This window comes from Sprattus sprattus, assembly GCF_963457725.1.
Source record: "Sprattus sprattus genome assembly, chromosome: 16".
NCBI classification, from domain to species: Eukaryota; Metazoa; Chordata; class Actinopteri; order Clupeiformes; family Clupeidae; genus Sprattus; species Sprattus sprattus.
The window spans coordinates 10,010,022-10,025,451 of NC_137914.1; the positions used below are offsets into that span (position 1 = coordinate 10,010,022).

The 15,430-nt window shown below is 47.0% G+C and overlaps 3 protein-coding genes across 3 annotated transcripts in view; 1 reads left to right on the top strand and 2 right to left on the bottom strand.

Moving 5' to 3' along the window:
• Window positions 1-752: 752 nt before the first annotated feature.
• Window positions 753-1,979, bottom strand: LOC308377168 (adenosine receptor A2b-like; the record flags this gene model as incomplete). The annotated part of the gene is made up of 2 exons (XM_080853752.1): window positions 753-865; window positions 983-1,979. 2 exons carry the CDS (start codon window positions 1,977-1,979, stop codon window positions 753-755), a joined length of 1,110 nt encoding a protein of 369 aa, XP_080709878.1.
• A 5,563-nt stretch (window positions 1,980-7,542) lies between these two features.
• Window positions 7,543-9,387, top strand: snai1b (snail family zinc finger 1b). Its single transcript, XM_080854311.1, has 3 exons — window positions 7,543-7,811; window positions 8,319-8,879; window positions 9,025-9,387. The coding sequence occupies exons 1-3, from the start codon at window positions 7,736-7,738 to the stop codon at window positions 9,204-9,206; spliced, it is 819 nt and encodes a 272-aa protein (XP_080710437.1). The 5' UTR covers window positions 7,543-7,735; the 3' UTR covers window positions 9,207-9,387.
• A 261-nt stretch (window positions 9,388-9,648) lies between these two features.
• Window positions 9,649-15,430, bottom strand: part of LOC308377169 (deoxynucleoside triphosphate triphosphohydrolase SAMHD1-like) — a gene marked incomplete at both ends in the record, with an annotated part of 46,539 nt that continues 40,757 nt past the window's right edge. Inside the window, 3 exons of the mRNA XM_080853753.1 lie at window positions 9,649-9,911; window positions 11,572-11,656; window positions 12,828-12,971. Coding sequence (XP_080709879.1) covers window positions 9,649-9,911; window positions 11,572-11,656; window positions 12,828-12,971 — 492 coding nt within the window. The remainder of the gene's footprint in view (window positions 9,912-11,571; window positions 11,657-12,827; window positions 12,972-15,430) is intronic.

Below are 15,430 nucleotides of genomic sequence, written 5' to 3' on the forward strand. Positions count from 1 at the left end.
ATACAGGCGGAGGACTCGTGTACAGTGCCATTGGCTCAGACCCTCCATAAACAAACACACAAGATCAATGCCCCGACTGACAAGTGTTTAATGTTATGCACAGCCCACGGAGAACAAGATCAGACATCAAAGAGGAGGCAGCAGGTGTTGCATCTCATCCGGCCTGGCTTAAGATGGCTGACATAGCAAAGACGACCCCCTCAAGTCACTGCACGCCACACTGGCACCCCTCCGGCAGACTGCTCTTTAAACTTAATATCTACAGTGACACTTAGATAAACAGAACGTGAACCGCCGTAGAATGTCACATGTGTGAGGCAAAGCTAAAGGAGGTAAGTGCCATGTTAAAAGCCCAGGCAGGATGTTAGTGACACAAGAGTTACAAGCAGAGAGGGATTACATGAATACACTGGAGTAAATAGCTATTTTACAACATCGTACAAATCTAAAATGAGTCATATCCTTTCAACATGGCTGATGTTGCAAGTGGGGTTGGAGAACAAGATTTATAATGTTTTAAAACACATTGATAAATAAAGATACATTAGCCATATATTACACAATTCTGGTATGAACTGACCAAAATGTTGATACAATAGCCAGATAAATATATTGTAAATTACATGTAAGGCAATTGTAACAGATATTAACCTCATATAAAACCCTTTGTTTGTTTGTCAGCCCCTGTTCACACCCAAATGTGCGATGCAGGTGCGGTTCCCCTGTGAATAAAGTACTGGATAAAGGACCTCTCAATGGAGTGTGCTTAAGGTCAGCTCGTGCTGTGAGCTGACGTCCACCTGGTACGAGGAGTAAGCCTGGGCCAACTCTGCCCCGAGTGTGTCCCCCGTCACTGTCATGCGTCCTCCCACATGGCAGCGATCAACGGTGGGGTGGCAATTCCACCACCTCCTCCATGTCCACCTCCTCCTTCCTCTCCCTCTCCTGTTCCCTCTCATCCTTCTGTCCACGGGCCTGCTGCCCAGCAGGAGCTCCCGCACGCGCTGGCGGAAGTGGCGGTCATGGGCGCTGTAGATGAGCACGTTCCAGCCGCTGCTGCAGGTTAGGGTCCAGAAGGCGAAGAGGGAGAAGTGGCACCAGCGCCGGCCCAGCACGCTCCCCGTCACCAGCACAGCCACCGGCGTGAAGGAGCCGCAGAAGAACGCCGTGAGGACGATGATGGTCTTGGCGGCGCGGATGTCCGAGAAGGACGGCCCGCCCGACACGAGGAGCTCTGCCGCCTCCTGCTTCCGGAGCCGACAGAAGCGCCTCACGGCGGAGAAGGTGACGGCGTTCACCACGCAGGTGCTGCCCAGCATGGTGAAGTCAAAGATGGGGAACACGAGCATGACGCTGGCCAATGGGCTGTCATAACTGTCATTGTGAGGGGAGAGGTGCTGCTCAACTGGACAGGGGGCGTAGGTGCACATCTTGCTGCAGGAGTCAAACTCCAAGGTTATGTCCTCAGACAGGAGCAGAGGGGACACGGCTATGGAGAAGCACAGTAGCCAGGTGAGATAAATGAGGCCTAAAGTCCTCTCTTTGGTCACAATGATGTTCTTCTGCAGGGGTCTGAGGACAGTGATGCCTCGCTCCAGGGACAGGAGGAAGATGGTGGTGATGGACACCAAGGTGCAGCCTGCAAATACGGGCCCCATGAGGAAGCAAGGCTGAAAGCCTTCAGACACGCTGGCCTTATCAGAAATTTTAGCGCCTAAGCTTGAACTTTGACCCCATGATGCCACCAGACCTTCAATCTCATTGTACACGGAGTATGGTACCACAAAAACACCCACTGCCAGGTCCGCTGAGGTCAGGGACACTTTGAGGAATCCCTGCGGACTACGGAAACGTCTGGAGCCCAGGAAAACGGTCAGACTCAGCACATTCCCCAGAGTAATGATCACAGCCAGGAATGACATTAGGGAGATGCTCAGCACCTGATAATGGCTGGTGACAGCTGTATGATTACTCTGCATGGTTGCGCTTCCATTCAAATAAACTCCACATTAAACGTCTGGAAATATGCACATAAAATTACATGATCTGCTATCACAAATGACTGTTTTTTTCAATCGTCCATTGTATGTCCATAACCTGTTAGAAAAAAAAAATAGGGTTTGAGAAACTGACTGAAATAGCCAACAGCCTTGTAGTGCTTCGTACTATTGTTTTATGTCTATATAAAATGTCAAATATTCTACCTTTTACAAGTGAAAAAACTCTCCTCTTCACATACTATTAAATGTTCTCGAGTTGAAGATGGATATTTATAACATTACAACTGAACCGATTTATAACATTAACAAAACCTACAAACATTATTTACCATGATTTCGTCTGCTCTTTAAGGATACATTAACAACTAAAGGGAAAGCATCTAAGTCATATCGCCAACAGGCTACAGGTTTCAGCCAAGTTAACAAGTAAAACTGTAATGCAACGTTAAGACTGAGGGGAAACACTTACCTTCGGGAGCGAAATATCAGTTCTTCCTCAGTGGCTTCAAAAATATGAATCACTACTGGCAGGTGCATACGCCTGACTTCACCAAGAGACGAGCTCAGGAAACACTCCCTTCCCTGCAGCTGTGCAGGATCAATTTATACAGCTTCTAGGTTCAGTTTAGTTTCAACCTAATTTTAACCAATTTTAACATGTCTGGTATAGTTCATGTGCACTTTCCGTTTGTATGCTACTTGCCTGGGCGACATGTTTCCCGCAAAATTCTGACGTAATTTTGTCGCCTGCCGAGTAAACAGAAAGGAGAATTTATGTAAACAAATGCGCAACGTGATTAAAATGCAGGCTTCCGCTGTCCTAATAAAATAGTTGATCAAATAAGATCATATTTGAATATCCTTTCAAACTTCAATGAAACTGGATTCTAATTACATCAAATTTCCTATCTTGTGGTCATGGGAGAAAATCCGGGCTATGATGCCAGCCTCGTCAGCGGACCATGCTGATGGCTCCTGGCTTTCAACATTTGGTGAGGCAGTTCAAGAGCCAAGGTAGTCAAAAATGGGAGAGATGTTTTGATGTGTTCATTTTGAAAGGGAAGATATGAGCGACAGGACTGAGATCAAACACAGTTTCTAAAAGTTCAACTGCCTGTTGTCATGGTAGCATGATGGCTGTGATGTATGTTCCCTTTTTTCTTTTACCAATAGCTTCTCATGTTTTTTCATTTAAAATTCAAAACATGGCCTTCGAGTAGTTTGGTCTAATCATGTTAATGCTGAGTATAGATTATGCATGCAGTGTTTGTGTCCTGGACTACCGAGTGTGTTTGGGGGAGGGATTGAAGAGGATAAAAACGTGTCTATTTGAAGCTGTGTGTGAATGAAAACACCTTTAAGGGCTATGCATGTGACTGCCACTGTCATCTCTTGCTGTTGTAACTATAAAAGTATAGGTGTCAGTAAAGAAGCACATCTTTTACATGTAAAATTATTCTTCCGGCAGTAAAGGTTATTCCTCTTAAAGGGCTATGCTTCATAAAGGTTAGCTACTGCCATTATGGATGACGTTTAATGTGTACATTTACCTGTGTGTCTTCATTTTGGACTTAAAAGAAATACCATTCCCTTTCAAAGAAAACTACTTCATTGGTTCAGAGCAAGGTCTAAACAAAATGCTTGTTTGCAGACCTATGCCAATAAGGGAACTGCTAACTACTTCATCTTAAGTGCCAACCAAATGAGAGTAAACCCAAATGATGTAAACAGGCTGGCTTGTTGTTTTCCTCTCTCTCTCCCGGGGGGTGCTGGGGGAGGGGGTACAGGGGTAAAGCCCCCACGCTCTTTAAGTGAGGGATCATTAAGTGAATTCCTGGCTTCTCACCGAGCGGAGATATTCCCCCATATGGTAAAGCTTAAATTCCAGAGGGATTCTCCCCGTGCAGAGCCTACCTTATCTCACCCCTGCTGTTTTAGCCTGGCCAGATAAAGGCCCTCTCCATGTCCTAACCTCCATCAGCTAGACCAGCAGCTCTGCTGGGCAGAGGGACACTAAAAGAATCTGCACTTTCATCATTATGGGGCCAATAACATGATGACTTTGCCTCTTTTACGCTCCGGGTGAACACATTCTAGCAGCATGTGTGTGCGTGCATGTGTCTTTCCCTTAAAGGCCGGATACTTACAACTAAAGACCAGGGTCATTTTGAGCGACAGACTGCAGAAGGTCTTTCTGCGAGGGAGGGTAGGCTTTGAAATGCATGCTATTTAGAACACTGCAGAACTGCTGGGATGTGCACCCTTTCGATTGATTTGAATAATACATTACAAAAAAAAAAAAACATCAAGTGTTGGTGACATTTTCATCATTTTCATCTTTGATCAATACCTAATTCAATATCCTGTGTAAGATATCATGACTTAATTCATCACCTTCACAGACACCTTCACAGACAGACATAGGGTTTTATTTTAGCGAGGCTAAACAGCAGAATTGATCTGGCAATTTCTCCAGATCCAACTATCCCAAATGCCATTACTGAAAACTGTTATCAAACTCCACTACACACTCTACAGAGGAAATACGAACAGTAAAAAATATGTTTTTATTTAAGGACTAGTTAGGTCACTGACCTCATGTCAAGTGTTCATGTTGTCGCATACTGATGATGCATCTTGCTGATGGTTAATTGGCCAGTTTGCTCCAAACTCAGAGATGTGAGGGGGTGGTGGCGGGGAAGTGTGGGGGCAGACAGATAAAGAAATGGGAGAAAGTTGCAGCCAGCTGACATCATTCATTACCCTTCACACTCAAACACTATTTGGATCTAGGCTGCCCCCCTCTGGTGAATATCTTACAAGTTCGGCTTTACATTTAACAAGAACTAAGCACCATCTAAAACCACAACACTCCAGTTTATAAACTTGGTATGAACATTCATCTCTTTTCCCTTTGATTAACCAAAGGAGTAGGATATAATGCCAACTTTAAAGTTAAAGACAGGCTGATAATAATTTGAGTTTTAACCCGGTGACTGTGGAGATAGGGAGACGGTCTGACTCGGACTGCCTAAATAGACTTTTTCATGGCCTTTGTGGGAGACGTGCTTCTTCCCTTGGGCAACACAAGGAGAACATCTGTTCCCAACAGAGAACATTTTTACGGTTTGCATCCTTGCTCTGTCGGTGTCATGAGGTCACTCCTAAGCTTGGTCAGAAAACACAACCCATGGCTCCCCTCTAATGTGGAATGACAGGCATAAAAACGCAAACAAATAACACAGGTGCCTAATAGGTTTGTCCTTTCATTAATGTCTGTGTTATCCATTGATTAATTAGGATCTTCATTCCCTTCACTACTGGGCAGTATTTCACATACTAAGTGGTATTTATTTAACCAGTTTTTGTTTTGAGGTCTGGAAAATGGATTTAATTGGTTCTTCTATGTATACACTCTAGGTCACAGGACAAACTGAAGCGAAAAAAATACAAATATATAAGCAAATAATTCATGCAAATGTATTAACAAAAAACTTAAATGGTCTGGATATAAGATGGGTTGAATACTGTCTGAGGAAATACTAAGGCACTCATTTAGAGTGAGTTATTAAAGTTATTATTTTCGTCAATTTATAAAAAAGAAATAACACAAATGATGTAGACGTGTATGCTCAATCGGCCACAAAACGGTCACAATAATTGCGCCAGGGTCAAAATGTTAGAAAACAAGTGCGAATGGTTAAAGCTTTTCATCAGTTTAATTGTGATAGCCTGTTATTCATCCAAACCATTCCACCTGAGATTCTTTCTACAGGTGGTAGTCTTTAAGAGCCTATTGTTATGTGGGATTTGAACATCGACGCATATTGCTCTGCAGTGCAGTGCCAGGAAGAAAGGCTGCAAAGTTGTGCAAAATAGGTAGGGGTATGTAGGCCTACCGTATATATATATAGTAAGTATATAGAAGTAAATCAAATAAATAGTGAAAAAGACGCATAGTTCATACGTAGGCCTACAGATATAGCAATACCGAATAGTATAAATAGCTTGATAGCGGGTGTAGTATAGTTCAGGCTATAACTTGTGTGATTCACATTCAAAGGAAACGTGTAGTTTGCCACTCATACCCGTTGGCATTGTTCTGGTCTTTTCTCGTGGTAGGCCACGTCTGTGTTGTGTGTAATTACTTTTACAGCAGCTCCTCTCCCGTGACCCCAGTCTTCGCGGCGTCAGCGTCGGCGCATGAACGATGTGTGAACTCTCCAACATGCCGCGACATTCCAACGAGCCCGAACAATAGCACACTCAGACAGGTGTACTCCGCTCAGCACTCGGCCCACCGCGGAAGGCATTTAGTTCCTTCGCGCTTTTCGAGTGCTAAATAGGGCCACTTAAAACCGTGACATTCTCATTTGATTGGCACATTGACTGGCACTATAAGAAGAAGAAAATGCCCTTATAACTAGACATGATATTGCGAGTGACATAACAAATGTGAGTCCTGTTGGGGCTTATTTTAAATTGTCACTACCAGAAATCTACTGATTTGAAATAATCTGAGTCAATTTAGAGGCTCATCCTTAACAACGCGATATTGTTCATGGGAGCCCGTTTAATTTTTACCCCCTTCCCGCTGCGCGCACATGCGGTGAAACAGCGCTTCTTTTCATGCAAGGCTCGGGGTCTGCAGAAGTCCCGCAGCGTTTCAAGGAGGAAAAATGAATTGAGAGCATGGTTCTTTGTGTGTGGGTGAGGGAGAAAAATAGAGGTCTTGTCTGTGAGGCACTTGTAAAAGTCTCCCTCTTTCTGTGAGAACTAAATGAGCTGCTTTGTACCAATAACCGAATCCAATCGTGTTACCATATAAAACGCTTGACGGTTTTACGGTACGGACATAAACAGATAATCCCCACGGAGCATATCAATTTGTGACCATTTATCCCATTCATACACACAGGGCAATGGACCCATGCCGTATTTATAGAGTAGCAGATCCTGGAATAGCCCGCATGACAAACTATGATATACCCTGCTATGTCAGACGGCATATTAATTGTCATATAGGCTACACTGTTAATCGAGTTTATAGTTTTCCACATAATTCCGACAGAGGACGCTGCAATATAGTTTCACATTCAGTTTCTTAGTCGTTTTAGCACAAATGACAGCTTAATTGAATAAGAGCATTCAACTAAATGTAAACGAAAATGTTTCCATGCAGCCTTCGTCTGTTTTATGTTGAATGCTACCTAACCGTAGCCCTACCCTATATCTTTCTTAGCGTAATCTTGCTCTGGAAATGTGCAACGTGTAATAGCAAGGCAATTAAGGGCTAAAGATCTCAATCAATAGAGCTAGTTACAGTTTCTTCAAATGGTTCCAGGCGATGTGCAGCGATTTTCCCCAGGGCACCTGCAGGCAGGACCCATGTGGTCCTCATGTCTCCTGTTAGGTGGGCGTCTTATGGGGCGGGGAAATGACTTTACACCCCTGCCCCCCTCTCACCCCCTTCTGGTATATGTAGGGGACGTATGGGTTCTGAATAGTTGTATCTGCTATTTCACAGGTGAAGTTCCAAGCGACCTGGATTGTGTAGTGTTCCTGAAGTTCGTACAGGAATTGCCTTTTGGTTTATTGTGAGATTTGGAATCTTCTTCGGCGGAGAACTGTTTTAACTCTCGTCAGTATTTTCGGAGAGAAGGAGCAGAGATTTGAGAGACGCTAAACAGAGGAAAAGTTATTCCGTGGTATTAACTGAAAGAAATACTTTCAAAATGCCTCGTTCATTCCTTGTCAAGAAATACTTCACTAACAAGAAACCAAACTACAGTGAACTGGAAAGTCAAAATGGTGAGTAGGCTACTACAACTGCCTCAAGTTTTAAACGAGCTGTCATGGTTAAATGTGTAAATGTCATTGAGTTTATTGAAAATTCGAATTAAACCGACCCAGAAGTTGATAGATATCTGCACTATTTTAACAGTTTTTTAACTTCTGTTCAAAGTATTTTTTTTACTCACGCATTCGTGTAATACGCAAGCGCAGGAGTCTAATCAGAGTCTGTTGTTGGGACTAAACATGTCATTACATCTCAGGGAAGCCATAATGTAGTCTGAAACGCACACAGTTTTTTTCAACGGAATGGTTGAAGCTCATACTACCAATGATTCTACAGCATGAAGTCTCTCTTTAACTTGAAAAATAACATTTTATAAACTGGCAGCAAAATGTCAGCAGCTCATTCTGCTGGCATTGAATAGTTACTGTGCCTATGCGTGAAATGTGCTAATATTGCATGGTACGAGAATTAATATTACCCTAAATAGTACATTAATTAAAACTTTTTTTCTTTTTCAGGTCCACTGTTTGCTGTAGTTCCTGAAAGGTTTCCACTAGCCGAGCTCCCCACAGAGAATGGCTCAGTGGACCCGGGCTACCCAGTTGGCCTGGTGTGGGACATGGCTGCACTGCCCCTGTCCTTCACCCCAGTGTCCCCCACCACCCCCTCCCCAATAGCCCCCCTGGACCTCAGCTCCCCATCCAGCAGTAGCAGTAGCAGCAGCAGCGGGGACGAGGATGAGGGACGCACGTCGGACCCCCCGAGCCCGGACCCCATGGAGCGTTTCCAGTGCGCTCACTGCGGCAAGAGCTGCAGCAGCCCAGCTGCACTATCCCGGCACCAGCTGACCCACTGTGGCCGTACCGAAATGGTCATCGCCTCGTCCGCCATCACGACAGTGACGACGCCCTCATCTGCCCGCTCCAGCTTCCACTGCAAACACTGTCCCAAAGAGTACACCAGCCTGGGCGCACTCAAGATGCACATCCGCTCACACACACTGCCCTGTGTGTGCACCACCTGTGGCAAGGCCTTCTCCAGGCCGTGGCTGCTGAGGGGCCACATCCGCACACACACAGGTAAGGACCAGCTCCTACATCATCTGATGTTAACAGCTAACAGTTGCATCACATTGCAGATAGTAGCATTACAGTTATTTGATGTCTACCTGGAACTGACCCCACCATAATAACTAAACATTATTATCCTAATCCTTCTCCATAGGTGAGCGTCCATTCTCCTGCCAGCACTGTAACCGGGCTTTTGCGGACCGTTCCAACCTGCGGGCCCACCTGCAGACCCATTCCGAGGTGAAGAAGTACCAGTGCGGCACCTGCTCTCGCACCTTCAGCCGCATGTCCCTGCTGCACAAACACAGCGCCTCCGGCTGTTGCCCTTCCACCTAGAGGAGAAGAGAGAGAAAGACACAGAGAGAAAAGAAAGACGGAAAGACTACTGTTAATCTGTTACTCCCACACCACTGCTGGCATGCTGTTGTTCAGCCCATTTGACCTAGACAGACAGAGTGAGAGAGGAGGCATCGGGTTGTACTGAATAGTGGCATAAGCAGTGGGTGTCAAGTGCCTTAACGAAACAGTGTGCACTAGTCCACAAGTTTATGCTGGAAACTCACCAGTGATACCAGTACATGTACATAATCATACGTGCACCCAGGGGGCGTTTGGGGAAGATTTTTTGGAATGGGGGGGGGCATGAGAGGGTAGCTTGTACAAAAGGGGGGCAGCTGGGCATGCAGTTTATTCCCAGGATGTCCCTCGGTGCCGGCTGGTCCGGGATTGTGACGATGCAGCTGCTGAGAGAGAGAGAGAGAGTGTCTCTGTGTGTGTGTTAGTGGCGCATGTATGCAGAGTGGGGGTCATCTCTCACCACGCTCCACACACTTCCAGGGACGTATTGAGACAGCTGTCCAACCCCGCTGTGGTGCAGTGGAGGCGGGGTGCTGACAGATGCGTTAGCCCTGACCTCGTCCACAACCCCAGTCCGTCGAGCCTCCTGTCCGACATCACCTGCTGCTCCGCCCAGTGGTGGCGGCAGGGCACTAGGAGGATCTGGCGGCCCGAACATCAAATGTGCCCGACACGCCCATGGTACTTTTCGTGAAGAAAGGACACAAAGAGGCCATAACAGATGACTTTCATTTTGGTTTTCCACACAGTTGGTTGAAAGGCTTCTTTTAATATTCCAACAATGTTTCTTTACTTTTTTTGTGCTGTTTTTGTGGCTGTAAGCACAACTTCTGGTGTTGAGGTGTGAGTGTCCACTTTATTCTGGAACATCTCTGCAGTATGTTGTACTGTTGGTTCTCAAACCAAAAAGGGGTGCCATGGCCCTAGTACTGTGTGTGTGTGTGCAAAACTTCCATGCTTGTCTTAAAATGCTGTTGGTGTCTGTTTTGGAGAATGTCGGACAGAGAGAGAGAGATACTGTTTATTGGACAAATAATAGCTTCTGCCTTCTCCTCTGTCCCAATGTAAGCCAAAATGTCAAGTCAAGACACAGAGATAGTCAAAACCGCTTATGTATGTGCTTTTTTCTTTTTAAACATGGGAGTAACTATGAAAACGCTGTGCAATCTGTTTTGGCAATCAAATTTTTGATGGTTTATATTTCTACACTTTTGTACGAACGACCTGCGGGCTTTCAATAAAATAATTTATGTTTGTAAAAAAAACTTGTTTGTCTGTGGCGTGGCTAAGTGGTGAAGGGTGAGGTGTCAGTTGTTCCAGAGCTTTGAGAATGGGTTTTTAGTGGTGTGTATCCATGAGAGGGGGGTTGGAATGGGGGAAGGGGGTTGGCGTGGCATGGGTGGATGTGGCGAGTGATTGGTGGAACACCTGCACACACCTGCCAGGCTTTCCACCCGAGCTAACACTCCAGCAGTAACAGGCTCGCTGACACATGGACAGCACATGTGCGTGTCCGAGCAGGCGTGCAGGTGGACAGCACCAGGGGGGAGACAGAAAGGAAGGGAGTGAGAGGGAGATGGAGAGAGAGAGAGAGAGAGGGAGAGAGACCGAGAGAGAGAGGGAGAGATAGGATAGACAGGAAGTATGACGGCTGGGGAAAACTCCACACAAACCCATGCATCCAGCCAGACTGACAAAACTTTTTTAAAGAGAGGATAAAAAATAGAAGTGACACATCCGGCACAGAGAGAGAAAGAGAGAGAAAGAGAGAGGGGAATCCCAGCACACATAAGTCACTCAGCAAACCTGGACTGAGGCTGGAGGGTGTTTGTTTTCTTCTCCTCTCCTGAGGGGAGTTGAGCGTCTTTGGCTAAAACTCTGGCCTATCCTCCGCGCCCCGAATGACACGCTGAATCTACGCTGCCCTTGTGACCCGCAGGCTGACGCCAGTCAGTCTTGGCAGAGTAACGATGCACTTCCTCTGCAGTCGGTTTTGAGGCATGGAGCAATGGTGTTTTGGTTCAGGGGGCGGGTTGGGGAGGGGGGGGTGCTGGGGTTGGTCACAGGGCCCCTCAGAGGATGGAGCAGGGGGGGGGGGGGGGGGGGGGCTAAACTGTTTCATTTACCATGTAACCTAAACAGCAAACTCCTGGAATTGACTTGATGGTTGGACTGGAGAAAGGGGGGGGGGGGCATGGGAACAAAGGAGAATTCAACCTTCCCCCCCACTCCGCACTCCGCCCCCCCCTCTCCATCTCCCAGCCATGTGTGGGCTAACATTTTGGGGTGTTTGGCCATTTCAGGTTTGATGTGGTTGGCCTTCGGAGCAGACAGTGAGTCAGACCCTTCTGAGACATGTTTTCTGAGGGGGGAGGGGGGGGGGGGGGCAGTAAAGTCTCCTTGATCCCCCTGGTGATGGGGATCATGTTCTGGGGAGAACAGGGAAGGGGTGCGTGGGCGACCGCACAAAAGCATCTGCCTCTTCTGCACCCAAATGACACATATTTTCTCCCTCTTCTTTTGCCATTACCTAATTGAGAGCGTCACCCCCACACCCCCACAGACACACTCACCCCCACAGACACACTCACCCACACACACACACTCATTCAAACCCATACACAAGGATATGGCATTACTTACCTGCAGTCGTGTGCGATACGGTGTCCTTAATTGATGATGGGTCTGATGGGAGCTCTTTGTAATCTTCTATCTTTTCTTGTTTGCCCCAGTGGGGTGAGTGCCGGGTGCTGTGGCCATCATTCCAGAGGGCCTGTCGGCGACTTGTATTGTGTGTCTGTCACTAATGGCTGAGGAATGTGACATTAGTCAAGGCCAGCCTGCAAAAAAAATGGGCACATAAAACATGCACCGCGACACTGAGTGATCCTCGAGCCATGAGGAGCCTCCTACACTAACAAACCACCCAAAAATGTAACCCTCAACCATCCCCCCCCCACCCCCAACAGCCCCCCTCCCCTTCGGGCTAAATTGCAAGTCTTATGTTTCTTCACAGATAAATCTTATTCTGTCCGTCAGCTCATGAGCGCAAATTTGCGGAAAAAAACAGGTTAAAAGTTTTCAAGCTATGTTTAGGGAGACTTTTTTTCCGCTGACTGCACCACCAAGCACTCAACATTGCTCAAAAGTAATTACAGATGCTTCAGTGTATCTAGCAACTGGGCTATTTATTTATTATCTTGCTACGATACCAAAGCTGTCCCGCTCTCTCCTTTTTCTCCTTCTCCTCCTTTCTGTCCTTTCTTCACGAAAAGTTTCTCCATCTCTCTTTCATTTTTGTCAAGATTAGGTCCAACTTTATTGTCACTGCGAAGAGTACAGGTACCAGTCAGGGAAGTCCACTTCGCATGGGTGCAGGCATGCTGTGTTTGGTTGGGGTTTTGTTCTGTGTGTGTGTGTGTGTGTGTGTGTGTGTGTGTGTGTGTGTGTGTGTGTGTGTGTGTGTGTGTGTGTGTGTGTGTGTGTGTGTGTGTGTGTGTGTGTGTGTGTGTGTGTGTCGTGGTGGTGCAGAGTCAGTGTTGGGCTCGCCCCGAGTACAGCTCCAGGAGACAGACAATGGGAAGTCTCATCAGCGCTCACCTCCTTCCTTTCAGGCTGGGTCAGAGAGGACAGCACCAGGGAGCATCGGACCCCGGACCAGATTGGGCCCAGTCCTGGGCCAGGTCCGGTTGGAGCTGCTCCAGAGACGGTTTCTATCTGAGTGAGGAGGCCCTTCAGACCACTCTGTGGACCCACAGACAGGAAGCACAGACAGATTATGCTGACCTAGTTTGGAGTCGGGGGTAACTTTTCTTTTTTTTTCCCTTCTTTCTGCTTCTTTTTTCTCTTGTTTTTTTTTCAGTGACTTCTTCCCTCCTTGTGTTAGGTCTCCCTTTCCCTCTCTCTCTCTCTCTCTCTCTCTCTCTCCCCTTTTCTCATCTCTTCTCTGGGCTGTGCAGTGTGCATCTGTGTGCTCCCTCCGTCCGAGCCTTAGAGCCCAGACCTTGGGACACAGGAAACGGCCTGTCAGGCTCACATAAACACAAGCCATCCTGAGCGTCTGATAAAAGGCATCTGGGTGGGGATGCCAAGTAAGCAGGGGTTGTGTGTGTCTCTGTGTGTGTGTGTGTGTGTGTGTGTTCGGGTTGTGTGTTAGGGGTGATCTCAGGGGACTCTCTGATCCTCACCCCCCTCATGCTGTAGACTAAGCTGATGTGTTTGTGTGTGAGTGAGTGAGTGTGTGTGTCACACCACCAGCAGAAGCTATACCTCTGAAAAGAAAACTGTTGAGGAGCCATGGCATTCCGTGCCTGTATTTATTCTGTGGTCTTCTGAGCGTTGACTCACCGAGGATCAAATTTGAGCCAGGAGGGCTTTTCAGCAAGTCGTTTAAGGTTACAAATGGAATTACGGGCTACGGCGCTGGTGTCTCCGAGCTGTAAAGTTTTTCAGTGCTCGCTTATGCAACACCTGACCCTGCTCCTCACCTAAGGGGTCCTTACCTCTACCGAACTCGACCTCCAACTTTTCTCTTTTGTGTCACTCTGCACAGATAATCCTGCCTTTCAACACTGGTTTCCCCTCAATCCAGTGCTGCTCGTTCTTCTAAGTCCTCCATCTCCCTGATTACCACGCACAAACAAATTGTGCAGAACCCCCGGCGACTGGATTCACAGTTTTTCTCTTCTGTCTCTTCCTGTCTGACACACTGTACAGAACTGCTTTGCAGATCTTCAGCTGCACGTTGCTTGGAACAGCAGGCTCTAATGACACACAGATTCTACTGGACTGTGTTAGATGTCCACAAAGGCTTTTGGATGGCCTGTGTGTATGTGTGTGTAAGTCAGTGTGTGTATGTGTGTGTGTGTGTGTGTGTGTGTGTGTGTGTGTGTGTGTGTGTGTGTGTGTGTGTGTGTGTGTGTGTGTGTGTGTGTGTGTGTGTGTGTGTGTGTGTGTGTGTGTGTGTGTGTGGTGTGTGTGTGTGTGTGTGTGTTGGGGGATGATAGAATTGAAGAAACACAACAGCACTGGACACAGAGGCACAAGAGGGGGTCTCCACCTAAAGAGGTTGATGGGCGTCACGCTTGTGGTTTTATTGTATTTAGCAGATCCGCGACGCTGCTGACGACAAGCACATGTTGCAGCGAGGGGCTTTGATCAGCGGTATGTGTTGTGCTGTCCAGCCTCTGGGGGTCCCTGGACGCTATCAGCTGCGAGAGGGTTGACAACAAGCAGCGACTACACACAGGGAGAAGGCTCCATTCTCTTCCCCTCCCCGTTTCTCTCCTTCCCTCCCCCCTTCTTTATTTCCTCTCACTCTCTCTCTCTCTGTCATTCTCTCCTTCAACTTTGCTTCTCATCACAAATCAGGGTCTCAGACACACAAACCCCAATGTAAGGGCCAAAGACAGGAAATAGCCCCAGCGAGGAGCTGGTGGGGTGAACAGGGAGGGGGTTCAGGCCTCAGATGAGATCACACTCTCAGCTTTGTCCTGTGTTACACACACACACACACACACACACACACACACACACACACACACACACACACACACACACAGTCCCACAGTTCCCCCACTTCACAGCCCCGGGCCCCCAGCAGCAAGGCTGATCAGCTGATCAGCAGTGATACAAGCCAGGAAGTGATTTACAAGCATGAAGCACACACATACACAAATAAACACACACACACACACACACACACACTACATGTACACACAAAATATACAGTCACCTTTTTTGCAGTTAGTGTACTTTTTCACTCTACTGTATATACTTTCAAAAGGCTTCCCTGCAATCTCAAATAATGATGACCAGACTTCGCCAGCTCACAAGGTGCTTGGATGAGGTAATGTGTTGAATGGTGTAAATAATGCATTACATAATCCACCACATGGAGTTCAAGAGTGGTCAAAATTATAGACATTTACAGAACTGCTTTTTTTTAAGTGTTGCTGGAACCTTTAAGTTTATACCACGAGGAAACTGTCAGTTGAGGGTTGGCATCAGTCACCAAGCATGAGAAAGAGCTTGCAGGGCTGAAGGTAAGGCTCAGCACTGGGAAGCTCTGAGCACTGAATGCTTGCGGCCACTCAGCTGTGACGTGCCTGACAAGCATGTCGTGACGCGACGCAGAATTCGCAAGCAGGCCAGATGAGACACAGCAACAAAGTGAAAACAGGAGAGATAGGGGGTCGAAAGCA